Source organism: Ammospiza caudacuta, chromosome 3, assembly GCF_027887145.1.
Source record: "Ammospiza caudacuta isolate bAmmCau1 chromosome 3, bAmmCau1.pri, whole genome shotgun sequence".
In the NCBI taxonomy this organism is placed as follows: domain Eukaryota; kingdom Metazoa; phylum Chordata; class Aves; order Passeriformes; family Passerellidae; genus Ammospiza; species Ammospiza caudacuta.
This window is the reverse complement of record NC_080595.1, coordinates 7,384,603-7,411,265: the sequence shown is the minus strand read 5'-3', so window position 1 is coordinate 7,411,265 and position 26,663 is coordinate 7,384,603. Positions and strand designations below refer to the sequence as shown.

Sequence of the window (26,663 nt, the reverse complement as noted above, 5' to 3'; positions counted from 1 at the left end):
CAGGTCTGTCTGTCTGTCAAGAGCCCAGCAATCCAAACAGGATGGCATGGAGGTGATGGAAAAGGAGGATTGGATCTTAGGAGTGAAGTAACAGCTGAAAACTGAGACTGAATGGTAAAACCTCAGAGATGATGAGGAGTTTAATGTTTGCTTGTTTTGTTTTTCCTGGTGGGATGAGCTGCTACAGCTTGACCTTCTGAGGCTTGTTTAGCTCTCTCTGTCCAAGTTTGAAGACAGGTCTTGGAGAATACAGGTTCAGAGACAACAACACACAAAAATCTAAGTTAGATGCATTTTCAGTGTTTTCCCTCTGTCTGGCACAGTCTGTCTTTCTCTTGAGTTCTGCCATCTGAACTCTTCAGTTCTCGGTCTCAACGTTGTTTATTGTGTCTTATCTATAAAATATTTTCTACTGTCCTGCCAAGGTCTGTTCAGCAAGAAAGTCTGAGGCACTCAGCCTGCCCCTGGGGGGGTGTTATGTCTTTATACTAAAAACTTCATGTACAATATTTACAGTTACTTTCCAGTACCTATCACCTGTGTTAGACAGTGAGCTTCTCCTCTAAACCAATCCAAAAGTGCCAACATCACAGCAGAAGATGGAGGCCAAGAAGAAGGAGAAAGGCTGGACACACCCAGATTCCTCCATCTTGCCCCCTGAACCCCCATTCTAAAAACCCCAAAAATCTATTTTTTCACCCCGTGATAAATTCACTGTCATTCTACTTAAACTGTCGCGGCTTGCAGGTCTTCATATAAGGTTGGTAGTTTGCTCCATGGGTCATAAAACCACAGGCATCTTGGGCTCTGTGCCTGGGTTTCCGAGTCCCTGGCAGGGATCTTGGCAGTCCAGGACAGCCAGAGGGATGTCCTGAGTTCCGACAGGCGGATCCCGGCTCCCAGCAGCTCCCGGCCGTGCCCTGACCCTGCAGGCGGCGTTGGCAGCCCGGGACGCTGCGGGGACAAACCTGCGGTGCTCCGGAGCCTCTGTGCCCGGACAGAACGACATCTCCCGGGGGCTGCGGAGCGGGGACACGGCCCCGGAGGCTCGGGGGGCTCCGTGCCCGTTCCGGCCCCGCAGGTGAGAGCGAGCGGCGGGCGCGGTCCGGGATGGGTTTGGGACGTTCCCCGAGGGATGCGAGCGGGGCCCCGGCGGGGAGAGGAGCTTCGGCTCCCCATGCACTAAAGGAAAGCGATTTTCCAAGCCAGTCCGTGTGTCCAAACCTGCCGGCGCTGAACAGAAGGTCCGTAAATGCCAGGGATCTGAAGAGGGCGCAGGGCTCTGCTGCTGCTCCAAGGATTCCTGACAATGGGAACTGTTCCAGTGTGGATGAAGCGCTGGGACCGCTGGGGGCTTTGTGCTGATTTCGGGAACAGCAAGGTCCTAGTCTGCATTCCTGGTAGGGGAGCGTGTGTGGCATCCCCAACAGCTGGAGCCAGAGGTAAGCTGGAATAAAACATTGAAAATAAAAAAGGTAATGGAATAAAAACATTAAAAAAAAAGTTTTATTTTTTATGGAATAAAAACATTAAAAAAAAAGTTTTATTTTTTTATAAATAAAAACCATAAAAAATTTACCAGTGCTTATGGAATAAAAACATTTTTAAAAGGTTTATTTTTATAAATAAAATTTTAAAAATGTTATATATATAACATATATATAGAACATATATATAACACACACATATATATAACATATGTATATGTGTATATATATGTATATATGTATATATACTCATATATATATACATATACATATGTTATATATATATATATGTAACATATATATAGAACATATATATAAAACATAATTTTTTGTGTTTTCCATAAAACATAAAAAATTGTTTTATTTTATTATTAAACTTTCCATAAAATTTTTATTTCCATAAAACTATGATGGAAATAACAATTTTATTTAGCGTTCCTCGGGAACGTGGCCAGGTTTCCCTGTTTAGTTAAAGTAAGTGGCTTTAACTATTGGCATGTAAATGGTTTCTGTATGGTTTATTTGCTTATTTCTAAATGGGGATGTGAAATTGAGGTTTTATTTATTTATGGATAATTTTGCCAGACCTGAGGGTGATTTGATTGAGTACTTTATGCATAATTCCCTTTGCTGAACAAGCATTTTAGGCATGAGAAGAAAACCTTGTAAGTTTAATGCCCATACTTTGTTGCATAACTGAGAAATCTGCAAAGACTAAGGAAATTATGTACTCTGCTCAAGCTGGGTTTAGTTTGTCAGAATTCAGCTGGGATTTTGATTGCCCAGGAGTTAAAACACACCATTTTCGAATGCATTGCTTAATTTTCTAACCCTATTGAATCAGGATGCTTTCTCTTCCCTTCTTTTCCTAGCCTAGCTTTACCTTAAATAAGAGAAATTAGTAATTTTAGGTGAACCTACAAGATAGGATCAGTCTTAGAAGCCAATGTCTCAGAGTTATCAGAGAGCCACAAAAGCAGGGTTCATATGTGGATTGGCCCTGCTCTTTGGGGATGCTGTTCTTCTCCCCTGAAGCAGATATTGCTCTGTTTGAAATGAGCTAAAGCTGAGGCCTGAGTGCACAGATTGCTAATGCACACTGAAAATCGATGGAAGATAGTCCCCAAAAGCAATTAAGCAGCTTTGAAAATCAATCCACAGTTGAAGTTGTCCAAGGACAGGGATTAGATCTTTGTCAGAGCTGAAGTCTTTGTGGGGAAGGTCCTGGCACAGTGTCAAGTTCATGGCTCTTTGTTCTGCATCTTTTCCAGTCTGAATTCATTTCCAGTCAAAAAATCGTTAAAAATTTGTTGAAACTTGTGTGTGATTTGCTAAACTCTGCTGGCTTGTTATTTTTCCCAGAATTTGTCGTTTTATTTCGTGTGATCATAGCATTGAAGTAAATAATTTGAAATAGAGCATGGTGGGTAATAACCAGTGCAGGCAAAATCCACATGCAATTTGTCTGTATGAATTGCCTAAAATAGGCTTTGGATTACTGGGTGTTTTAAAAGGCTTTTTTGCCCCCTGTTGATTTACTGTACTTTAAGTATTTGGTCATTCTGCAGGGTAACACCGTTCCTTTCAGCCTGCTTGTTTATCCAGGGTTTCAACAAAGCTTTCAGACCTGCCCAGGATTTTTAGGCATCAAATGGCAATGTTTTAATCTTGTAGGCACTGTGAAATAAGCTCAGGCTCCTTAGTGGAAGGACCAATTTGTTCTGAGTAATTACAACAGGTAAATGAAAGAGTTAGGGGTAATAATTCTGGAATGGTAACACTCCCAGAAATTCCTGTTGCTTCAGTAATAGTTTGTCAAGTAATTTGTCAGTGGAGAAGTGGCAAAGCAGAGCTGGGGGTAGTAGGTGAAGCACAGCTTATAGCTCTAGGCAAAATAAATTGATTATTTTACCTATATTGCCTAAATGTTGCCTATGCACATTTCTTGTTGGAGTATTCAAATTCTGTGGGCAGATGAGCAGAGGTAAAGCCTTGCCTTTGTGGCAGAGTGTGCACTATTTCATTGAGCCTGCAAGAGTATTTTCTCCATGCCACGCACAATCCCAGAACCAGGGCAGACTTCTGCAAAGTGCAAGTTCCAAATGTGGCAAATAGAGCTCTAATTACTGTCTAAGTCCCTGAAGAAAAGTCACTTGGAAAGTAGAGCATCTTACTTCTCTCTGAAGAGCTTTGGTCTGCTTGTAATTAATGTTGAAAATACTTTTTTCCCTTCTGAATACTACTGCTGGAAAAGTCCTGGATTCTTCCTCTGCACACATTATTTTTAATTAAAAGCATCACTGTGTGTGTAAATGGGTATTTACATAAATGGTAAAGCACAAAACATCATCTTCCAAAGTGGCATTTGCTGTAATATCTTGGTCATGCTAGACATGGCAGGATGGCTGGCAGTGGTTTGAATATACCCTGGGGTTTATGGCTGGTTCTTTTAAGCAGCACTCTGAGTTTTTTATATCTATTTGAGCATGTTGTTGTTGATTGAATGCTTTCTGATTGGCAGGGCTGGGAATATTTTTGTGGGAATTGTAGCAGCCATGCTCTGTTAGTTGCTCTCTCTGATAGTGCATTTGCCAGAATGAAGGAATGGCCTGTGATCATGTTTATGGAGGGATCCTGCTGGATTCAAGAACAGGAGCTGATTGCCAGGTTTCCTCTCTGAAAATTGAGCTGTCACCTGACATTTCTCCAGCTTTTTTCTTTTTTTTTTTTTTGAAACATTTCTGCAGGAGATCATTAGGTGTAGTCCATGGGACAAGAAAGGGCTCAGCAAACTTTTGGGTTTTGTTGTTTCTTTGTGTCTCAAGCAATTCTCCTCACATTTATTGCACCCAGCAGTCAAATCTTGCTCATCTTGTGAATTCTGCAGTTAGAACACACAGCTCTTGCTCTCCCTGTTTGTTCTGTATCTGCAGCCTGGGTGGGCTTTGCTGTCTGATAGAAAACAAATCTTCCTCTCAGGTAAAACACCCATGTTTGATGAATCAAACCCCAAGCTCTGTTGGAGGACCAAGCCCTCTTGGGAGCTTCATCAAGAGTGTTAATTGCTCTCAACTGGTGGGTACAGGTAGTGCATGTTTTTAGAAATCTAAACAGAACTTAAATATTGTTATTAAGGGAGAGATAAAGTAGCAGGAATTGTTCTTGTTACATGTTTACTCTGGAACATCCTTTTGGTGTTGCAGTTATTTGACAGAAAATGATGGCTACCATCTGTTCCCCTCCTCTGGCATCATTCAAAGTTCCTTTCCTCATTGGGAATTAAGTTTTTGTAGAGAAACAACAAGTTTTGATCTCTTCCTGTTTCCATAGTCACATTTAATATTCTTTATTCTATTTGCATTTATAGCTCTAGGCAAAATGAGTTGATTATCTTATAGATTATTTTGCACATTTCTTGCATTATACTTGGAGTATGCAGGTTTTGTGGCCAGGGAGTCTGGTGTCCCAAAAAAAGAAGGAAAACTGAAATAATAGATGAAAGAAGGAGTCTCTCATGCAGATAGATATCATTGAGGGAGGAGGGATATCATCAAGAAAGGAGGGATTGTGGCATCATAGAAAAAGGAGGAAATGTGGAAAAGTTGGACATCACAGAGGGTTGGGGTCGTCTCACACTGAAGAAGGAGAAAGTGTCACACACGGGGAAGAGAGAGTCTGGCACCATGAAGGAAGGAAGGAATCTGGCATCAATGAGGAAGGAAAGAAGGAGTCTGGCATCACAGAGCTATGATGGATTTGGACATCTCAGGGGTAAGAGGGAGTGTGGCATCACACAGGAAGGAAGGAAGGAAGTGGCGGAAGGAAGGAAGGAAGGAAGTGGCGGAAGGAAGGAAGTGGCGGAAGGAAGGAAGGAAGTGGCAGAAGGAAGGAAGTGGCGGAAGGAAGGGGCGGAAGGAAGGGGCGGAAGGAAGTGGCGGAAGGAAGTGGCGGAAGGAAGTGGCGGAAGGAAGGAAGGGGCGGAAGGAAGTGGCGGAAGGAAGGAAGGAAGTGGCGGAAGGAAGTGGTGGAAGGAAGGAAGTGGCGGAAGGAAGTGGCGGAAGGAAGGAAGTGGCGGAAGGAAGGAAGTGGCGGAAGGAAGGAAGTGGCGGAAGGAAGTGGCGGAAGGAAGTGGCGGAAGGAAGTGGCGGAAGGAAGTGGCGGAAGGAAGGAAGGAAGTGGCGGAAGGAAGTGGCGGAAGGAAGTGGCGGAAGGAAGTGGCGGAAGGAAGTGGCGGAAGGAAGGAAGGAAGGAAGGAAGGAAGGAAGGAAGGAAGGAAGGAAGGAAGGAAGGAAGGAAGGAAGGAAGGAAGGAAGGAAGGAAGGAAGGAATCTGAGGAAAGGAAAGGTCTGTCATCATGGAGGTGGGAGGGAATCTGCTATCACAGAGGAAGGAAAGAGTGTTGCACAGAGGTAAGAGTGAGTCTGGCCTCAGGAAGGAAGAAGAAAATGTCATCACTGAGAAAGGAAGAGAGGGGTCTGACATCACAGGGCTGGATATTATAGAGGTAAGAGGGAATGTGGTGTCCTGAATGAAGGAGGGGGTCTGGCATCACTGAGAAAGGAAAAAATCCTCAGAGATAAGAGAGAGTCTGATATCGCAGAGGAAAGGAATAATGTGATGTTACAGAAAAAAGCAGGAAATCTTCACTGCTGGAGGATGGATTATCATCCTAAAGGTCAGAGGGAGACTGGTGTGACAGAGGTAAGAGGAAGTCTGGCATCACAGATGGTGGAGGTCATCTTGCATCACATGGAAGGAGGGAGTTTGGCATCACAGAGGTTTGAGGGAGTCTCACATCATGGGGCAAGGAGCACATTCTCATTCGTGCTGCCCTTACCTCATTTAAATTCACAATGTGCACCTCATCTGTCTTGCAGTTTGCCAGAAAATTCCTCTGGCAGTCTTTATATTCATCGTTTTTATCTCCACACCTTCTTTTAACTGAAGGGTTGTCATGTACTTTGTTCTTATGCACCTCAAACTGCTTGCACTCTTTTTTTTTTCTCCTCTAAAGCACCACATGTACATCAATTCTGCATGTTTTAATAATTAGGGGTTTCAGTAACACAGTTTTCTAACAGTGCTAATACAAAAAGCTTGTAAATCTGCTAGCTGAAAAGATCTTTCCCTCCCTGATTCCATGGAAGAATCTTAAGAGACTCAGACTGATGGAACATCCTGCAGTAAACAGGAGGGGACGTGCTGTGCTGTACCACCAAGCAGCTTGGGATGAAAACAAGTCTTATCTGGAGATCAGGGCAGGCCAAACATTGGCAATAACACCATGGCAGGGCAGGAGGGCAACCTTTTACTGTGCACTGCTGGAGGATTTGGTGAAGCTAAAATTAGAGCCCAAATTTGCCTTAAGGCCTGAGGAACAATTACCCCGATCTCATTTCCTTATCTGTAATATCTCACTCCTTTGGTTCATTTCCACCTCCTCTGTAAAATGCAGATGCTGGCACAGGATGAGGAGGTGAACCTCATTACTGCTAGAAGTTCTAGTGGAAGGCAAAACAGAACCACGTGCTGCTCATAATTTCTTTTCAGGCTCTAGGAATGAAATGTTGAAGTAAAGCTCAAGATGTTGTGGCTAAGAATTGTTTAAAAAATTTGTTGCTGGCATGGTATCCTTTCCTCTTTTAACTGGAAGATGGGATTTGAGAGAGCTTTCAGCTGTCTTCACCCTCCATTGCATGCCAGGCTCTTGTCACTTCTCTGCACCTGTGCAAAAAACCTCTTCTTACTGGGATTTGAGTGTCATTAAATAGAGTAAAGGCTGGATAGGGTAAATAGGATAAAATCTTTGCATTATCTCACCTTGATGCATTATTATGGTAGTTTGAACAGCTCTTTCACTCTTAATTATCATGAACAGTGCTGATTTAAGAGTTCTTTCGTGGCTTTTCTGCCTGTAGAGTCTGAAACGGAAATTATTGCAGATGGAGAGTGTATCCCTTTTCTCCTGAATCATGCACACAGTCATTAGATCACATTTACGGGCATCACACAAATCCCAAGCTGGATTCTGTCAGTTTGTGCTTTTTTAGACTCTTGAAAGAGAGTGGGTTTGTTCAAACATAATAGAAGCAAAATAAATAAAATTGAGATAAACAAATCATGTTTTTAAGCAGCACAGAATAATGTGTAGGACATGGCTTTAAAAGAAGAAGTAATGTTGCTCAGATATGTGTTGTTGTAAATTGAGTCTCTGCCTCTTAGGAAAGCAGTGATTTGAATAATGATTGGGGTCTGAGCTTTGGCTGGCCAGTGGTTACAGACATTCTGCCCCTGGGTGAGGCAAAGTACATGACAGGGAACTTATTCCTGTGCTACTTTTCTGTTATGCTTAGTTAGACTTGGGTCTCAGTGCCTGTAGGCTTTCAGTGTTGTACTGGAGAGTTCACAACAGATTGTAATTGCAGGAAAAACGAGGTGGGAATGTGTTGTGCAAGGTTCACAAGCACTCCTCTGGAATAACGTGCCTGGAGGGACAAGTGCTGTAAGTGCCAGCTCCGGGTGATGCAGAGGTGAGAGATGAGAACTGACTCCAAGTTCTCAGAAGGCTTATATTATATCACATTATATCATATCACATTACATTATACTATATTACATTACATTATATTTACATTACATTATATATACTATATTTTTATATCTTATATACTATATTTTATATTATATAATATTCTATATATTATATATAAAATATAATATATAAAAGATATTCTATATTACATAAATATAATAATATATAATATATAGTATAAATATATATAATATATAACATATAAATATACAAAATATATTTTATATATTTTATATTCTATTTTAGATTATATAATATCCTATATGTCATATTATGAATTATATTATATTATATTATAGTACATTATATTATATTTATATTATATTTATTATATTATATTTATAATATAATATAATATAATATAATATAATATAATATAATATAATATAATATAATATAATATTTGATGTATTATAATTATTATATAATATAATATTTATTACATTATATTTATTATGTTATATATTAAAATTATACTAAAGAAAGAGAAAGGCTACATCAGAAAGCTAGACAGGAATGATCATAAAAACCCATGACTGACCAGAGAGCCAGACACAGCTGGACTGGGATTGGCCATTAAGTAAAAACAATTCACATGCTGGGTAAACAATTCTCTAAATCACATTCCAGAGCAGCAAAACATGGAGAAGCTGAGGCTTCCCATCTTCCCAGGGGAAGAAATCCTGGTGAAGGGATTTTTCAGGCAATGTCACCGTGACACAGAGGGGCACCCCAGAGCCTACCCTGGCCCTGCTGGTTGTTCCTGCTGGCCAGGGCACACAGCAGCTGAAGAGCAGAATGGGAGCAGTGCCTCAGTGCCAGAGCTGTGGGTGTTCCTCAGCAGGGAACCCCCAGCCTGGCTGGGAGCAGCATGCACACTCCTGGGGGAGCCCTGGGACAGTGGGCTTCACTGCTTTGGGGACGTGACCTCACTCCTTGCTCGCAGCCTTCTAATTAATTTCCTTCTGTAATGGTTAATTTCTGATTGTGAACAGTCTAGGGGAAAAAAAAAAAAAAGTAAAATGGGATGATATCATCTCTTCCTGCTGTTTTGGAGATAGCATTGTGTGCCACCTCCCTGTGGCAATAAAAAATGTAAATGCTAAATTTCTTATCGAGACAAGGCAGAAACTCTGTTGGATTTGTATTTCCTGTCTTTGATTTGCTTTGCTTTATTTCATCCCGTGCCTGCCTCTCCTCCTCCCCTCCAATGTTAATACAGCATTCCATGCTCACCTGGGAAATGTTATCACTTGTAGGCAAAGCAATTTCTGCCTTGCTAAGCTATTTTCAAGCTTGTCATGATGCTCCATAAACTACAGAAATAGGAAGATTTTCTTCTATGAGCGACTTGGTGGTTTTCTGTCTGTTTCTGATGGCAAAAATGTGGTGCCTGGAGAGGGTAGGGGACAGACTGAGGGTGAAGCTGTGGGGACTGTGCCATGTCTTAGTTCCTTGTAGGCTGTGGCAGTGCTCAGGGACTCTGTTCCAGGTGCCATGAGTTTTTGAAGTCCTCCAGTGGGGTCATTTTTCCTTCAGGTCTCTTGGGAAGAGTAACTTGTAGTTTCTGCTCTTTGGGCAAAGCAGGGTGTGAACAAAGGTGCTGCAGCAGAAAGATGCCTTTTTGGTAAAGCCTGATGTGGGATTTTATGTAGGGGAACAAAAATACACAGAAAAATCACTTCCAAATGGAGCTGTTATTTCTCCTGCAGGGTAATTATTAATCAATAAACCTTGTGTCTCTCAGAGTGTGCCAAGTGCTCTGAGCTGCCTTGCAGTGTGCTGGTAAACCAGTCCTGGGGAGAAAATGTTATTAACCCTAAAGCATGATTAGCTCTGAAAGCAGCAGAGTCACAAGTCCTGCCTCAGCCATGCAGCAGCAGTTTTGCCCTGGCAGGGCTTGGTGGCACCCCCAAAGCTGTGGGTGTTGTGCATCATTTGTGGCAGCTGGATGGTGTTTGGGCCAGAATGCATTTCCTGCATTAAACTGAAGGTCTGCACAGTTGATTATTTCTCCAAAAACATGTTTCAGATGGATTCTAATGCTGCAAGGTTGAGATGGATGGTTACTCATAGAAGGAGAGGGGGATTTTACCATTGAGCTGTTTCATAGATGACCTCTGAAAATGAAGAGCTCTGTTCTATGAGGCATCTCTTCCTGTGTATTGATGAAGACAAAGCAAGAGACAGGACAGAGCTTTGATGTAAATAATAATTGCTCTGTTCCTGTGGACCCCTTAGCTCTGATGTTAATGCACAGATGGGGGACAAATCAAAATGCAGAAAGGTGCTGAAAACCAGGAGTGTTTCCAATAGGAAGCTGTAAGATACTGTAAGGAATTTCTGGGGTTTTCTTGCAGAAGTATTTAATGAGATATTCTTGGCCTTCTTCAAGAGGAGCTTGGTTCAGGGCTATTTACTGGGCCCATTGCATTTCAATATTTTTCTTTGAAAACACGTTTTTAAAGCAGCAAACCAAGAGCATTCCTCCTTGAACTCTTTAGGATAAAAGTACTGTCAAAGGTATTTAAGTGTTGACTGCAAACAATATCCTCCCTGGGGTACAGCAAAGTCTCAGAGCCTAAGGACCATGGAATAAATGGAAATATTTCCTTCTAAGGTCTTGCCTTTGGTCACATAAAAAGAGGAAAAAGCCAAACCAAAACATGAACTCCCTTTGAAGCCCTCATTTATAAAGGCATTGTGCCAGTGCAGTTGCATCAAGAGACTTCAGACAATAAAACCTCCAGCACTTTGTTGTTGACATCTCTGAAAAATAGGGGTAGAAAAGTGTTATTGTACCTGTTTGTCCTTCCACATTCATGGTGCTGTATTGCTGCATCGTGGAACAAGTGTTAAGGAGTTGATCACTTCCACTTCACCACAGATCCCAGCAGTCATTAGCGAAGGAAATTCTGGAGCAGGTTTGTCACAACTGTGGCTGCTTTGTGCTGCTCAAACAACACACCAGAGCTCCAGAGAAGCAGCCTGAATGGAGAACTTGGGAAATCACTGCTCTGAGTGGCCTCCTCTGGGCCCAGGCTGGAGCTGCTGGCAGGAACATGCTGCATCCCAGCAGCTCATCCCTCCCAAAACAATCCCCTTGGATGAGCTGGTGAGGTTCAGATTCTGCTGACGCACTTGGTCCTTCCCTTCCCAGGCACTCACAGAAAAATGTGACACTCCTGGAGCTCTGGGGCCCATGTTCATTATCATCAGGAATTTTACAGGCACTTTCAAGGCAACTGGGAGAGATTGAATACAGAGAGTCTCTCTGTTAGCAAAAAAATAACACAACCAATATCAGAGGTGGCTTCTTCCAAGTCAGGATGACATCCCATGCAAATCAATTTGTCACCAGCCCCAGCTCTCTGCAGCGGAAGTCAGGATTCTTGTGAGACCTGAAGCTGGTTTTGGCACTTACTACTGGATGGTAAACAAGCTCATCCTCCAGTCTGAATTCATTGCAAAAAATGGATGTCTGTTCACACAGCCTCTTCTTTCCACCTGTGGTCCAGGGTGAATGCGGAACACACACGTTTGCACACAATCCCACCCCAGACCTTCTGCTGCAAAAATTCTGCTTCTCAAGTGTCCTTGAGAGGAGATGGTGGGGAGCTGAAATGGTTCTGTTGCTCAGGGCGTGGATATGAGGGTTTCTGGCTCATGGAGGTTCAGTTCCTGGGCAGAGCAGCTCTGTCTCTGTGCTGGCAGGTGCTGTTTATGCAGGGATCCCTGTGGCAGGAAGGAATGATGAATCTGACTCCATGCTCTCAGAAGGCTAATTAATTATTTTATGATACTATATTATATTAAAGAATACTAAACTAAACTATATTAAAGAATACAGAAAGGATACTTACAGAAGGCTGAAAAGATCATAATGAAAACTTGTGACTCTTTCCAGAGTCCCGACACAGCTTGGCCCCAGTTGGCCAAAGTGACCACTTTGTTTTCACTCTGGTGTGAGTGAAAACAACTCACACCAGAATCCAATGAAACAATCACCTGTGGATAAACACTCTCCAAGCACATTCCACATGTGAGCAAAACACAGGAGAAGCAAATGAGATAAGAATTGTTTTCCTTTTTCTCTGAGGTTTCTCAGCTTCCCAGGAGAAAAATCCTGGGCGAAGGGATTTTTCAGAGAATGTGAATGCCACAGGCAGGGCTGTGGTGCTGATGCAGCAGGAGCAAAGAGAGCTCTGGTTTTGGAGGTGGCCCAGCCTGAACAACAGGGCTGGCACTGACAGCAGCTCTTCTGTTTGCTGGGGTCTCTGTAAACAGATCAGACTGGCCCAGAGTTGGGATTTTCTGTGTGGTGTTCACAGTTATGGTGGTGAACCTTTCTAGCCCAGACATGGCCCCAGCTGTGTTGTGATTTTGAGGAAGCTGCTGTTTTTCTCCATGAAGGCAGAAGAATAGAAATGTTATAAAATGCTGTGGTAGGTATCATTTCTATGTAAAGTGCTCTGAGGTTTCTAGAAGCCCCTCCAGTTGTGCTTTGCAATAAAATTTAATTGTGCTCAGGATGCTCCTAAACTGCATTGGTTTGTGTGCTGAGGCAAGCTGAAATTGGATAAACTTTTTCATTCTGGGGAGAGTTATAGCCTGGGTGTTGTAAAGGTGGGAAAGGAGTGTTGTCTTGTGCTCCAGATAACAAACATTGTGAAGAAAAACAATGGCAGAAATTGTGGAAGCACCAGTGGAACAAACAAACAAATCAAGTTTTTTCAGTGCCTATCATCCAATAGCTCCATTCTCTGAGGATTCAGGCACTTTCAAGGCTGTAGCATTTGCATGTGTAAAAAATAGAATATTGTTCTTTTTTCTTCTTTTTTTTTTAGCTTGCTCAATCTGCACAGTGCCTGGACAAATGTTCAGTCTGCACAGGTGTTTTATGGGTGCTTACCTTGACTTGTGTATTTATTTATTTGTTTATTGTCAGCTATTAGAAAATTAAACTCAAGAAGTTGAGTAAAACATGTCCTGTCACATAAAGGCACTTAAGCTATTCCATTCAGTTTCATTCCTGCTCTAATCCTGTGAATTCCTGTTAACTTGTGCTAAAATTCCTGGTTTGATCCAGGAGTAAATTTGGTGCATTCTGAGGACTCTTTGAGCCATTCCAGAGCATCAAATTACTCTGCAGCAGCAAAACCAACAAAACCTTCTGGCTCTAGAGAGAATGGAGATGTTCTGGGTCATAAACAATCCTTGCCCTACAGAAGTTTTGAAACACTTGATGTCTTAGTAATTCCCCAGCAAATTAGTGTTTGAAGCATGACATTCTTTAAAATTATGCGTTAAAATGATGACAGTACTGTTCCCCAAACCACCTTGCTAAGGTTTCTTACACTTAAAGGCATGCTTGAAAACATTAATTATTAAAGACAAGTCTAAGTGGTTTTTCTACTTGCAGCACGAACTGTCCAAATATATTCAAGATATTTTTTTGAGTGTTCTGACTGAAGCACAGCCCTGCAGCTGGGTTATGCAGATGTGCTGTGAAATCAGGTTGCTCTGCACCTTGACAGAATTTTGTCACTTTTTTTGGCAATGTGACCACATTTTAGAGCATGGGCTTTTGTTTCCTCTTTAAAACAGTTCACAGGGAGAAGGAAAGGGAAGGTCTGACTGCCCTTTACTCTGCTGTTCAAGGGTTGTGCAAATATATCCCTGCTCCACTTCCTGGCTGACTGGGAGCTACAAGGTGGCTGCCCTCACTCACACTGTTGGCTTTTTATTCTGTATGTATAATCTGCCTTGCTTTTCTTCCCCTCTGAATCTGGGGCAGGGAACATGTGAGCCTTGCTGAAGAGATGCTCTGCCCTGGGATTTGTGGGGAATCTAGAACTTCAGAGGAAGAGAAGACATTAAATGTCAATTGTATAATTGTAATCATTAAGTTATATTTATGTCATATTTTCATTATAATGATTATTTAATTGCCACATTATCTCTTTAACTTACTTCGAGCTCTGTTTTTATTATGTGCCTTTTATTTAAAATAATTCTTCCTCATTTGGGTAGGTTGAAACATTCTGTTTCAGAAATTTCACAGAAGTGTTGATATCCTGTGAGTGCCAGAACATCCTGCAGCTGGAATCCTGTCTGAAAAGGGAAAAGTCTCCCCAAAAATGTGTGTGTCTCTCTGAGCTGACTGGGCTCACCAGAGTTCTGCTCTTCCCCTGCAGGCATTATGCTGCTCGAGGTGTTCCTGCTCCTGGGGACACTCCTCATCTACTACTTCTTTTCCAAGAAGAATGAAGAGACGCTGCCCTTCAAAGATGGGTGGTGGGGCAGGGGACAAAAGCCTGAGACCAAAGAAGACTCCAGTGTTAGACCATTTAAGGTGGAGACTGCAGAGGAAGAGCTGAGTGTAAGCAAATCTCTGTGCTGGGGGAAGGGAAGGAAGAAATGGCCAAATGATGTAGAATGTGTTTGGAAGTAATTTTTAAATTGAACCAACAGGGTGCCAGTGATGGCCAGGTATTGAGGGAAGGGATTTTTCAGTACTTCAGAAGATAGGTAGGAATAGGCAGATCTCAGTGTACAATTTTGTTCTCAGCTGGCTCTTGCATGATTGCTGGTAAATAAACCTACTCTGCAAAGCCTAATAAACATAAAAATCATATTACAGATTACTCAACAACTCTGTTTTTCTGTTTGTGCATTTTCCTCAGTTTGTGTAGACCAGAATAAGAACAATGTCTTGTTTTTTTCCCCTTTCTTTCCAAAGCAATTACAAATACCTCATTTTCTTGACTGCTTTATGTTTGCAGCTGTGTTGGATGCTGATTCTTCTGTAATTAATAGTCTACTTTGGTCAACACTAAATTACTGTGGTAATTACAGTAAACACATACGTTGCAGAATTTGTTGCATAGAAAGATTTTGATTGTGTGTGTTTAAGGCAAGGATTGAACAATTTCACAGAGCTTTGTGGAGTCATGGTTCAAACAATACTCCTGGGATTGCTCACATTATTAATTTATAATAGATTCCTAATTTCTCAGCAAGGCCTGGGTTTTTTAACACTTTGCTTACCCTTCTTAGTAATGTCAAAAGACATTGCTCTCCATTCTGCTTTCCCCTTACACTGCAGACACTAAGATGGATCATTTCTAACTTTAAAATGATTGAGCAGGATTAGATTTCCAGACCTGTCTTTCAGCTGCTCTGTGGTTCTGTTTGCAGTAGGGAGGAGCTCTTGGCTGTCCTTCCCTGCTGAGTGATTTTGGAGTGATCTTGCTGTGCCACCAACATCTCCTGTAGTGCAGTGGGAAGGTGACTGATTGGCAAACTTCAGTTTCAGTCTGGTTTCACCAACTTTCTGTCTGTGCAAAATCCTTCTGAGTGTTTCCTGGTGAAAGACTTCCCACCCCTGGGTTTGGGCAGGAAAGCAAAAGGTTTGGGCCAGATCCATGCATTGACTGTGAGGAAAGCACCCAGGAAAGGCTGCAGGAGTTACCCCTTGCAGCCACAGCAATGCCAGCAGAGCAGCTTGCCCAGCTCTGAGGTTCTCAGGTCAGGCAACCCTGCAGAACAAAGGCCGAGAACAGCTGGAAATGGAAGGGGAAGGAGGCCACCTGCAGGAGGAAAAAATACTGGGACAGCAGATGGAGCATCAGCAAAAGGCACAGGTGTCTAATTAGAGATGTTATTTCCGTAGTTCTCATTTCACGTGGGGATAACTAGAAACACACACAGCCCAAGACAGCAGACACAAGGGCTTTTAATGTCTCTTCCCTCTCTTTCCCTGTAGGATTTGTTTAGGAGACTGGACCAGGCTCGATTCACTGAGCCACTGGAGAACAGCTGCTTTCATTATGGAACCAACTCAGTGCACCTCAGGAAGGTGGTGTCCTACTGGAAAAACCAGTTCAATTGGAAGAAACAAGTTGAAGTCCTCAACAAGTACCCACAATTCAAAACAAAGATTCAAGGTGTGCTGCTTTTCCCCTTAAAATATAACCAGCAATAGATAAATTTTTCTGCAAGAGAAATCTGCAATAGACAAATAGATTTGTCTGCAATAGATAAATTTGTCTGCAAGGAAGAGAAGAAGGCTCTGGCCTTCCCTCCCTGGCTGCCATAGTCTGGATCCTTGGCATCACTGCTGAAGGAGCAGGGAACTCCTTGGCTGTAACTGGAGCCTTCAGGACAAGGAATGACAAATGGAATTCCCTGTGCATGAGCAGCCTGTCAGCTGGTGTTAGCAGGAGCCAAGCACGAGTGTTTGGGAGCAGAAGAGGATCTTAAGCTGTACACATGTTCCCTGCCTTGCATGCAGCCATGCAAAAACTGCCACAGATGTCTCCTCGTGCTCTGTGGAGCTGCCCAGCTGCTGCTGTCACAGTGAAGCATCAGCCTGGCAGCCCTCCTCAGCCTGGCAGGGCAGATGTGCCCTGCTGCACCTCTTCCAGCATTCCCAGGCCCAGGAGAGCACAATGCCTCTCCCCTGGGGTTGATGTGCTGCCAGCTGTGAGGGAATGGTTTCTCTTCATTCATTCTTTCCAAAGAGTTCATTCAGCCAAGGTGTGCTGGTGCTGGACCTTGGTCAGGCTGGGCTTTTTAAAGTGCCTGATTTGGGGTGGTGCTTGGGTCCAGTTGTAGGTCTAGAGCTCAGCAGGCAATTGTCTCCCATGATGGCAAAATTTAACCTTAACAGGTATTTTGTTCTGTTTTTACTTGCACCCATAATTGTGTGTTATTTCTAAAGGTGCAGTTTGCCATGGTATTTTAAATGGATTTGGGACAATAAATGGTGCTACATAGTGGTTAGAGCTTAAAGTACTTATTTAAATGATGGTTAGTGCTGAAAAAAATAAAACCAGAAAGGCTTCCTTGGAACAAAGAAGAAAGAAGCCCCATCTGAGACAAGAAAGGGAGAAGCAGCTAAGGACAATGCACTATGTATAGCAATGGAAGGGAAATCTCAGGGCTGGGAAAGATTACAGAGAGCAGATATGAAAAGACAAGGTCAAACATGCTGTGTATCAGATTCCTACCTTCTGTCATCACTTGAAAGCTTTTCAGAGAGTGCAGAGATTCACAGAAGTGTCAAGGATGGGGAAATCTCAAGTCAGTGAAAGATGGTGGGATTGCTGGTGAGCTGGAGTTGATGTGAGTAAAACAACCTTAAATACACCCAGAAATGAGGAATTCAGGGAACAAATTCCTGTTTCCTGGAAAACAAAGCCCTGAGTTAGTTTGAGCGAGAGCAGCTCACCTGAAGCAGGTGGTGCAATGCTGTGTGAAGCTTTTAAAATGGAAACTACACTGCTGATTTTACCTTTTACTGGTCAAACTGGAGACTGGTACTAGAACAGAGGTTCCTGGTTTGGTTTATTCACTTAGAGATACTGAAAGCTTTGGACAAAGGGTGGGAAAGAACTACAAAAATGAACACTTTTACTCTCTTTTAGGAGGTAATTTCAAATCCTCAATTTGGCGTGATTGGTTTATCAGCAGTTAAGATGGTGTGACCTGATTACAGGAGGCTTCCACAGACAGAGAATATTTAGTGAAGGCTTAAAAAATTCCTTTTGTGCAGCATTTAGAGTCAGTGGCTGGGGACAGAAGCCAGACATATTCAAATGGAAAGTAAGGCATGCACAAAATGAGGAAAGTGATTCATGCCCCCAGACAAACAGCTGCACCTTGTGATGGATTCCCTATCTCTTGGTGCCTTCAAGCTGCAATTGCAGGCCTTTCAGGAAGAAAAATCTCTGGCTGACTGAAGCTTCTCCCGTGCCATGTAGGGACATTTGGGTAAAATTTAAGGGCACTTGGACTAAATGATGTAATTGTCTCCTCTGCCTGCAAGCTGGGTGAGTCACTGTGTTACCGTTGGAAGATTGCTTCACTCCTATGTCTTAATTTGCCCATTTATTTTAAAACAGAAATAGCCAACCCCATTTGGCTGCTGTGGTGCTTAATTGCCCATTATGAAGTACTTTAAGGTCCTTGGATAAATGTATCCAGAGAAGTGCAGTGTGTTTGCATGCTCACCAAAAAAAAAAAAAAGACAGGAAAAAGCTTTATTCCTAATCTGTTCTGTGATTAGTTTCAGTGTCACGGTAAATTTGGCTGTGCTAATTAATGATTTTCCTTTTACAGGCATTGATATCCATTTTGTTCATGTAAAGCCTCCTCATTTGCCTGAAGGCCAGGCTGCAAAGCCACTATTGATGGTTCATGGCTGGCCTGGCTCATTCTACGAGTTTTACAAAATCATCCCCCTGCTGACGGATCCTGCAAGCCACGGCCTCGGGGATGAGCACATCTTTGAAGTCATTTGCCCATCCATCCCTGGTTATGGTTTCTCAGAAGCACCCCACAAGCAAGGTATGACACAGGAGAAGAAACTGAACCCCCACAAGCCCAGCCTCACATTGAGACTGTAACTCTTCTGTTAGCAGAACAGCAACTCCTGCTCCACACTTCTTGTTTTCCCAGTGAGGAAACAGAGATCCTGTGTGTGGGACAAGGGACATAAGGGGGTGACTTCAGGTGACATCACTGACTAGTTCCTGGAGCAATGAAGTTACAACTCAAGAGTTGTAATTGCATCCATGAACTGTCTGTGAGTGAGCAGGCAGGGGAAATTTATTTTATTACTGTTCCTTTTTGGTGTTTTGCACCCATATTCAACAGCATTGAGAAGGAAGAGTTGAAACAAAGCAGTTCTGGTGTCCACATGGCAGATTGCAGCCAAATACCTGCTTGCTCAGCTTGTGCTCTGAGTTATACAAACACAAACTGCAGCAAATTGAGGAGGTGGTGTTTAAAATGACACTGAGTTTAGTATTTAATTGCATGTGCAGATGTGGAGAAGGTTGGATGTGGTATTTGCTGGGTCGCCAGGATGAAGGAGGAATTGAGAATCTGACTCCTTGTTCTTAGTAGGCTAATTTATTACTTTATGGTATTATATTATATTGAAGAATACTATACTAAAAGTATATTAAAGAATAGAGAAAGGATACAGACAGAAAGCTTAACAAGATACTAATTAAAGGATTCAGACAGAAAGCTTAACAAGATACTAATTAAAAACTCCTGACTGCTTTCAGTGTCCCGACACAACCTGACTGTGATTGGTCATTAAGTAAAAACGATTCTCATGTTGGATAAACAATCTCCAACCCCATTCCAAAGCAGCAAAACACAGGAGAAGCAATCAGATAATTATTGTTTTCATTCTTCTCTGAGGCTTCTCAGCTTCCCAGAAGAAGAAATCCTGGCAAAGGGATTTTTCAAAAAATGTGACAGTGGCAGTTGGGTTTGCTTTTCTCTGCTTCCCTGGCTTTAAGTATCTGCTTTAAGTATCTGAGTATTCTATTTTAAAAACATCTTTTATGACTGAATTGGACAACTGAGTTAAGAGTACTGAGTACATTTTAGTTTGGTGCAGCAGCAATTCACTGATGGATTTTATTAAAAAAACCCACAATTTTCGTGGTCAGCCTTCAGAGCAGTGGAGATGTCTGCAACAAAGCCTGGAGTTTGTTCTCCTCATGGATTCTGCTTGCTCTCTGTGCTTGGATGCTGAGCAAGGGCTTGCAAACAGTCAGGCAAGGAGAAAGGGACTTGTAGCTTTTGAGGAGCTTGAACATTGCCTTGATGTGGAGAATCAGTGCTGCAGGGTCAGAAGTGTGGGTGGAATTAATGCAACAAAAGTGTTCTTTTCTTTAAATGCAGACTTCAATTCCGTGAGTGCTGCTTCTGTATTTTATGAATTGATGCTTAGACTGGGATTCAATGAGTTCTACACCCAGGGTGGTGATGCTGGCTGTGTCATCTGCACCAACCTGGCCCAGATAGCTCCCAGGTAAGTACCCCCTTGGTGCAGCTCTTTTAGTCTGATTAGTGAATAGTTATCTCCTGTGCACTTGGGAGCTCCTGCCCAAGTCCTTGCTGTGTGGCATTCATATTTTCTGAAAAACCCTTTTGCCCAGGATTTTTCTCCTGGGAAGCTGAGAATCCTCTGAGAAAAAGAAAAACAATTCTTATCTCATTTGCTTCTCCTGTGTTGTGCTCACATGTGGAATGTGTTTGGAGATTGTTTACTCACAGGTGATTGTTTCTGCCGTGAGTTATTTTCACTCATTGGCCAATTAATGCCAAGCTGTGTTGGGGCTCTGGGGAGAGTCATGAGTTTTTATTATTATCTTTACAGCCTTCTGTAAGTATCCTTTCTGTATCCTTTAGTATAGTATTCTTTAATATAATATAGTATCATAAAATAATAAATTAACCTTCTGAGAACATGGAGTCAGATGCATCATTCCTCCCTACATCGGGGCACCCAGATAATACAATAAGTAGGTTCTCCCTTTGGTGCTCAGTGTTAAGCAAAGATCCAAAATGACATAACTTTAGTTTATATTCAATGTTTTTTCTGTCAACAGTTGTGCAGCATTTTGATAGTGGCCTCACTACAAAAAGTCTGGAGAGGGACAAGTACTTTTAAAGAAAAAAAAAGGAGGATTAGTGTGTGCTGATTACTGAGAGTTGTCCCTTTGACTTGTCATTTTTGTGTGAAAAGCCACACTACAAAGGGCAGCTGAGGTCATGATGTAATTAACAGGCTGGAATTCAAGTATGTTCATTCCTGTTAGTAACATTTTAAATGTTACAGGTCACAGCACCAAGCCTGGCAGAGTTCAAGAAGCGTTTGGGCAACACTCTCAGGCACATGGTGTGATTTTTGGGGCTGCCCTGTGGAGGGCCAGGAGCTGGACTTGGATGATCCTTGTGGGTCCTTTCCAACTCAGGATAATCTATGATTCTAAATACACCAACTTTGAACTTTTGTTAACTTTTTGTTAATTTGTGTGTGGGTTTTTTTTTGCCTTTTAGCCATGTGAAAGGTCTCCATTTAAACATGGTCCTGGTTTCGAAGCTGGGGCTCCCTCACCTGCTCTCCATCCTGCTGGGCCGGTACTTCCCAGGGCTCTTTGGATTCCAGGATGAAGATGTCAGGAGGATGTTCCCCTTCTTGAAGAAATGGCTCTACAAGATCTTGTCTGAGTTTGGCTATGCTCACATACAGGCTACAAAACCAGATACTGTCGGTAAAACAAACAAAAATAACCCCACAACCTTTTTTGAGCTTGGGATACCTAAAATCTCTTCACTTTAGTTGTACTTTCATAGAAACAAAATGTACTGCTTAAAATATGCAGAAAATAGGGGGGTTTTGCAGTGTATCTGCACATCCAAACTGAGCATGCTCCAAGTTCCACTGACCTAATTTTCCAATTTTCATAAATAAAATAGATTGTTTCATATTTTTCCACTTCTGCTATCACTGGGGACTGTAATTCCATTTCAAATGCAGCTCTGCTGAGAGCAAAAGATAATTTCTTCTCGGAGAATGGATCACATTCAAGTAATGTAAACTACAAGAAGCTTTTAGCTGTCTCAGCACACAATGCAGCTTATTTATTATAGTGATAAGTAATACCTGAGAAGTAAAATCAAATTTCACTTTCACTCATTGCTCTAAATTACTTGCAGACTTTCAAGGGAAAAAAAATTGTAGCTGTGAATGTTCTTTCTACATGAGCTAGTCACTCAGATGGCTTAACTGCTTTAAGTATCTGAGTCTTAAGTGTTTCTATTTTAAAAACATCTTTTGTGACTGAATTGGACAACTGAGTCAAGAGTACTGACTACCTTTTAGCTTGGTGCAGCAGCAATTCACTGATGGATTTTATTTAAAATATAGCTAAGGGAAATATTTCTTAATGGTCTTCCATAAGCTTACCTACAGAGGCAGGTATGTTCTTAAAATGTGTAGGCAAAAGGATAATTGTATGGATTTAAAAAAATTTTGCTTCTGTTGAGTTTTGGTTCCTAAAAATTGCCATTCTTTTGTGCTTTAGGAAAGAGAGGGAAGCTGATATCTGAAAGATGCTTAAGCCATGCTCCTTCTCAATCAGAATTTTGGCTGATTCTTATCCTTACCAGCCAGGTGTGGTCTGTCAGAGCAGACTGGGAACCAGCAGCCAGTTCATGCTTTGGGAGCTGGAGCATTTCTGCAGTTCTCCTAAGGACAAAGAAGGAGGATCAGGGCAGTGGCAGGTTCCTAAAAGGGGAAAAGCACTCTGAATGAATTTCTGGCAGAAATGCCTACATTCTACCTGCTCTGAGGATCAGTGTCACTTTTTCTCTATGTAAACAGATGCACTCTACTCACAGTGAGCAGCTGAGAACAGGCTTGTCATGCCCAGCACATCTGGAAAGTGCTCAACAGAACTTTTTCAAACACTTGCTATTCCACTTATCAATAGTGATTGCTTAATAGTTGAAATCCCAGTGTCATGTTTAAATAGCAGTTACCGGTGAACTTGTGCCAGCTGCAGTGTTAGGCACCTTCCTGGAAGGCTGGGTTGCAAGGGTGGAACTTCAAATTCCACCAAATTCCCAAATTCAACTTCAAAGCTGTTCCCAAGGAACTTGCTGTTCCCTTTCCTCACGTTTTCCTGAGAAGCTGGGACAGTTTACAGTCCCTGTATTTCACAGCACTAGGATGTGGGATCAAAGTTCCAAGTGCAGGTGTGTTCTTTCTGTCCAAGAAAAGCAAACTATAAAATCTGTAGGAAGGCTTGTTCTACATGAAGGCAGTTTGCTGTTGCTAATTCAGAAGATGGACCATTTAGCAGAGCCTTGCTGTTCCTTAATGACTGTCTAATAATCCTTAAAATGTTTTTGCTGTTAGATAATGCTGCAAATCCTCCTGGTCATGTGTAGGCATGTGGGGTTTGGCTCTGTAATGCTGTTTAATACATGACAACTTCCAGATTAATGGAAGCAAACCCTCCTTGGCACATAGAGCTTAATCTTATTAGCTTACCAGAAAAAAAGAAAAGCCAGCAGAAATCCAATACTGTTACATCAGTTCAAAAAATGTTCAGTGTGAGCTAATGTGGAGCCTGCTCATTTGCAGACACTTCCAGTTTATGATTTGGCATTAAATGGCTCCAGCTCATTGTATTATTTTATTTATTTAAGACAGCAGCTGATGGAACAGCTTTGTAAAGTTATATCCCCTGTATTATAACAGGCAGCTTCTCTAAGAGTTGTGTAGTTGGATATCAGTTACAGGTAAATTTCCCTCCTCCTTTACAGGCTGTGGTTTGAATGACTCCCCTGTGGGACTGGCTGCATACATCTTGGAGAAGTTTTCCTCGTGGACTGATATGGAATTCCGGAATCTAGAGGATGGAGGACTAGAGAGGTGAGCCCTTTCTCCATTTTGCATGGGGTAACTGAGCCCAGGGTCACAGCTGAGGAGGTTTGTCTGAAGTGGTCACCTCACCCCTCAGGGAGCCTGGAGTGACCACAGCTGGTGCTGCACACAGAGAGGCAAACAGGCCATGCAGGCTGAGGGATTCCCTTCCCACTTCCACCTCCTAGGAAAGAAATACACCCTGCAACCCCAGGATATTAAACACTGACTTATGGGGAAGAATCTCATTAGGACACAAAATCCAAAAGTTTAACCCACATTAAGGTGCTGGCAGCTCATGATTCGTTGTAATACTAACAATTAACTCCCTGTGGATTGGCTTTGGATTGATTGTTACAGCTTCATCTACCTACCATTTGCTAATAGAGGATTATGTCTAGTGGGCAGCAGAAACCAGAGCTGAAATCCCCTTTGAGAACTACCTGGCAGGAATGGAGAGAGGGGACATGCTATGGAAAGCAGATTTGCATGGAATGTTTGCCCTGCATACAGCTAATAACTTTATATGAAACATGCACTGTTTACAGCACATGTTGGTGTGTCAGGGCTCTGTTGAGGGCTCACAGTAGCATTTCAGATTATCATTAATAAATGGCACAAGCTGCTGCATGTGCTGTCTGCTCCCACCCTCCCAGTCTGTGGGCAGGAGAGACAGCCATGCTGGAGCATAAGGTGCTTGTTGGAACCTCTTGTATTTGCTTTATATCTTGTATTTGTTTTCTATCTCTTGTATTCATTCATTTCCTCCCTTCATCATTTCCTCCCTTCCCAGACAACGGGAGGAAATGATGAATCTGACTCCATGTTCTTAGAAGGCTAATTTATTATTTTATAATACTAGAATATATTAAAGAATACCAAACTATACTAAAGAATACTAAAAGGACATAGAGAGAAGGCTAAAAAGATACTAAAGAAAAACTCGTGACTCTTTCCAGAGCCTTGACACAGCTTGACCCTGATTGATCATTAAGTCAAAACAATTCACATGAAACCAATGAAACAACCATCTGTTGGATAAACCATCTCCAAACACATTCCAAAGCAGCAAAACACACGAGAAGCAAATGAGATAAGAATTGTTTTCCTTTTTCTCTGAGGCTTCTCAGCTTCCCAGGAGAAGAATCCTGGGCAAAGGGATTTTTCCAGAATATATGGCTGCTACAGAATCTCCCTTCCATGTAGGAGTTAAAATGTGACATCCCAGTTTGTGTCTGACAGCCTTTAGCATCCTTAATTGGTCACTGGCAGACAGAGGGGGAGTGATAACTTCACCTCTCCACTCTTAACCACTATTTATTTCCCATATATTTTTCCCCTTACAACCAAACCAAAGTCAAGTCCCTGCAAATTAATTTTCAGTTCTAATTAAGCAATCTCTTGGGCTTGCCTTTCCAGGAAGTTTAGCCTGGATGACCTGCTCAGCAATATCATGATCTACTGGGTGTCAGGCTGCATTGTCTCCTCCATGCGTTTCTACAAGGAAAACCTGCAGAAGGGGATAGGCACGCAGAAACATGAAAAGTAAGTGTGCCTTCTCTTTTAATATTTTAATTTTACAGTTGCATGCCTTATAGATTCCTGAACGCTGAGGAAAAACACTGTTCTCTCACAGTACTCCTCTGCAAGACATGCCAGGCTGTTGAGGTACTGTGCTGTGCTTGCAAAACACGGTGCTTAGGCAGGAATCCTGAGCCCTCAGTGAGGAGATCTGACTGGAGGCACTGCTCGAGGGCCTCCCATTCATGGTGTAGCCATCTACTTCCCGATTTTATTTCAGTTACTAAATCAGTCTGTGACTGAGTCACACAGTCAGTTTTGTTAATTTAGTTGGTTGTAGTTTTAGTACTTTTCTGGACACACTTTGCCTGCATCCTTGAGAAGTCAGTGAGACTGATGTGCCTGCTGCTGCTCAGACTCTTCAGGCAGCAGCTTGGTTGCATGAGTGAAGGCTTAAACCTGCCCTGAGGTATTTGCACCCCCAGCTTAGTGCCATGCTATTTATTTAGCTGTGAAATGATGCTCCCAGGAAGCTGACTCAGTTCCTGAAGCTGTTGTGGCTATGCTGTGGGCAGTGTGTTGCTCTGGTTCTGCCTGCATTGGATGAGCTGTGTGAGCTTCTAAGTGCCCAGAGGACAGAGCCTCAGAGTCTTGTGACAAGTTCTGACCTCAGCCCTCCAGTGGCTACATGCCCAACACTTTTTGTATCCACATTTTAAAGTTTGTCACTTCTGACAAGGCAGTTTATGTGTATGGGATATTCAAACCTAGAAAATGTGGCTCTTAGAACAAGCACAGATCATTCACACCCCTCAAATCCAGTTGCTTCCTTACACTTCCTAATGTGAAGAATGTTTTATAGTGTGCATTTGTGCCAGTTAAAAGCAAGAGTCAATTTACAAGGTATAGTCCTACATATAGAAATGTTGCTTCTGAGCTAGTCTAGATTATCAGTATTCCTCTCTTCTCCCTCCCATTAAGTAATTATTCTCCTGCCTACCCTCCAGTTGTCCTGCCAGGCTTAGTATATTTGAGTGGTTATCTCCTCTGTAAATCTCTCTCCAGCTCTTATCAAATTGTGTGCTTGCCCATCAATTTGAGCCCTGTGTGCAGCAAGAGGAAATCTGCTGCCCACCACTTCCTAGGGCTCTCCTCTCCCTTTCCTTGCTTCTGAGCCTCATGCCCTGGATCCCCTGCAAAACTGCCTTAATATCACTGTATGCAAAATAAAATAGAGGTTTTTCCCTCAGGAATTACAGTGTTGTCTTCAGTTTTAGGATCTGGAAGTCCAATTTTTAATGCCTAATAAGAGTGTGCCCAACTGCTCAGGACCATTTCCTTGGGACTTTTGATTTGTTGCAGATTTAAGTGTTTGGAAGATGACAATGTTCTCTCTCCTCCCTCAGACTCACAGTACAGGTACCCACTGGCATTGCTGCCTTCCCTAATGAAATCCTGCACATACCCCAGGCTTGGGCCAAGAAGAAATACACCAACATTGTCTCCTTCCACTTCATGCCTCGGGGTGGCCACTTCGCAGCTTTGGAGGAACCTGAACTTCTTGCCAAAGATATTCTGCAGTTTGTTGACAAAGTAGAGAAAGAGCAACTCTGGAAAAAGAAAGGGGAATAACTTCCCTAAGAAACAGGAGGGTAATTACTTTTAGCTTAGCACATGTACAGGGCTTACTTAGTCTGCTGTAATCCATGTAATTAGATTTTATTGTTGACCAGATGTGAGCAAGGACAGAAAGAAAAATACAGTGTATACTGCCATGGGGACCAACAGATTTTGGGCTGTTTTTTTTTTTTTTTGTTCA

The 26,663-nt window shown here is 42.3% G+C and overlaps 1 protein-coding gene across 1 annotated transcript; it reads left to right on the top strand.

The window, feature by feature from the left end:
* EPHX1 (epoxide hydrolase 1) lies at nucleotides 1-26,663 on the top strand. Its single transcript, XM_058802056.1, has 9 exons — nucleotides 1-114; nucleotides 14,277-14,461; nucleotides 15,848-16,028; nucleotides 18,205-18,432; nucleotides 19,789-19,918; nucleotides 20,950-21,164; nucleotides 23,224-23,332; nucleotides 24,743-24,868; nucleotides 26,251-26,663. The coding sequence occupies exons 2-9, from the start codon at nucleotides 14,282-14,284 to the stop codon at nucleotides 26,474-26,476; spliced, it is 1,395 nt and encodes a 464-aa protein (XP_058658039.1). The 5' UTR covers nucleotides 1-114; nucleotides 14,277-14,281; the 3' UTR covers nucleotides 26,477-26,663.

Bases quoted from the DNA above. Each gene is read 5' to 3' on its own strand.
- EPHX1 (XM_058802056.1), top strand. From the start codon at position 14,282: ATGCTGCTCGAGGTGTTCCTGCTCCTGGGGACACTCCTCATCTACTAC. The intron at 19,919-20,949 runs GTAAGTACCCCC...TTTGCCTTTTAG, and splicing joins CTGGCCCAGATAGCTCCCAG to CCATGTGAAAGGTCTCCATT. The intron at 23,333-24,742 runs GTGAGCCCTTTC...TTGCCTTTCCAG, and splicing joins GAGGATGGAGGACTAGAGAG to GAAGTTTAGCCTGGATGACC.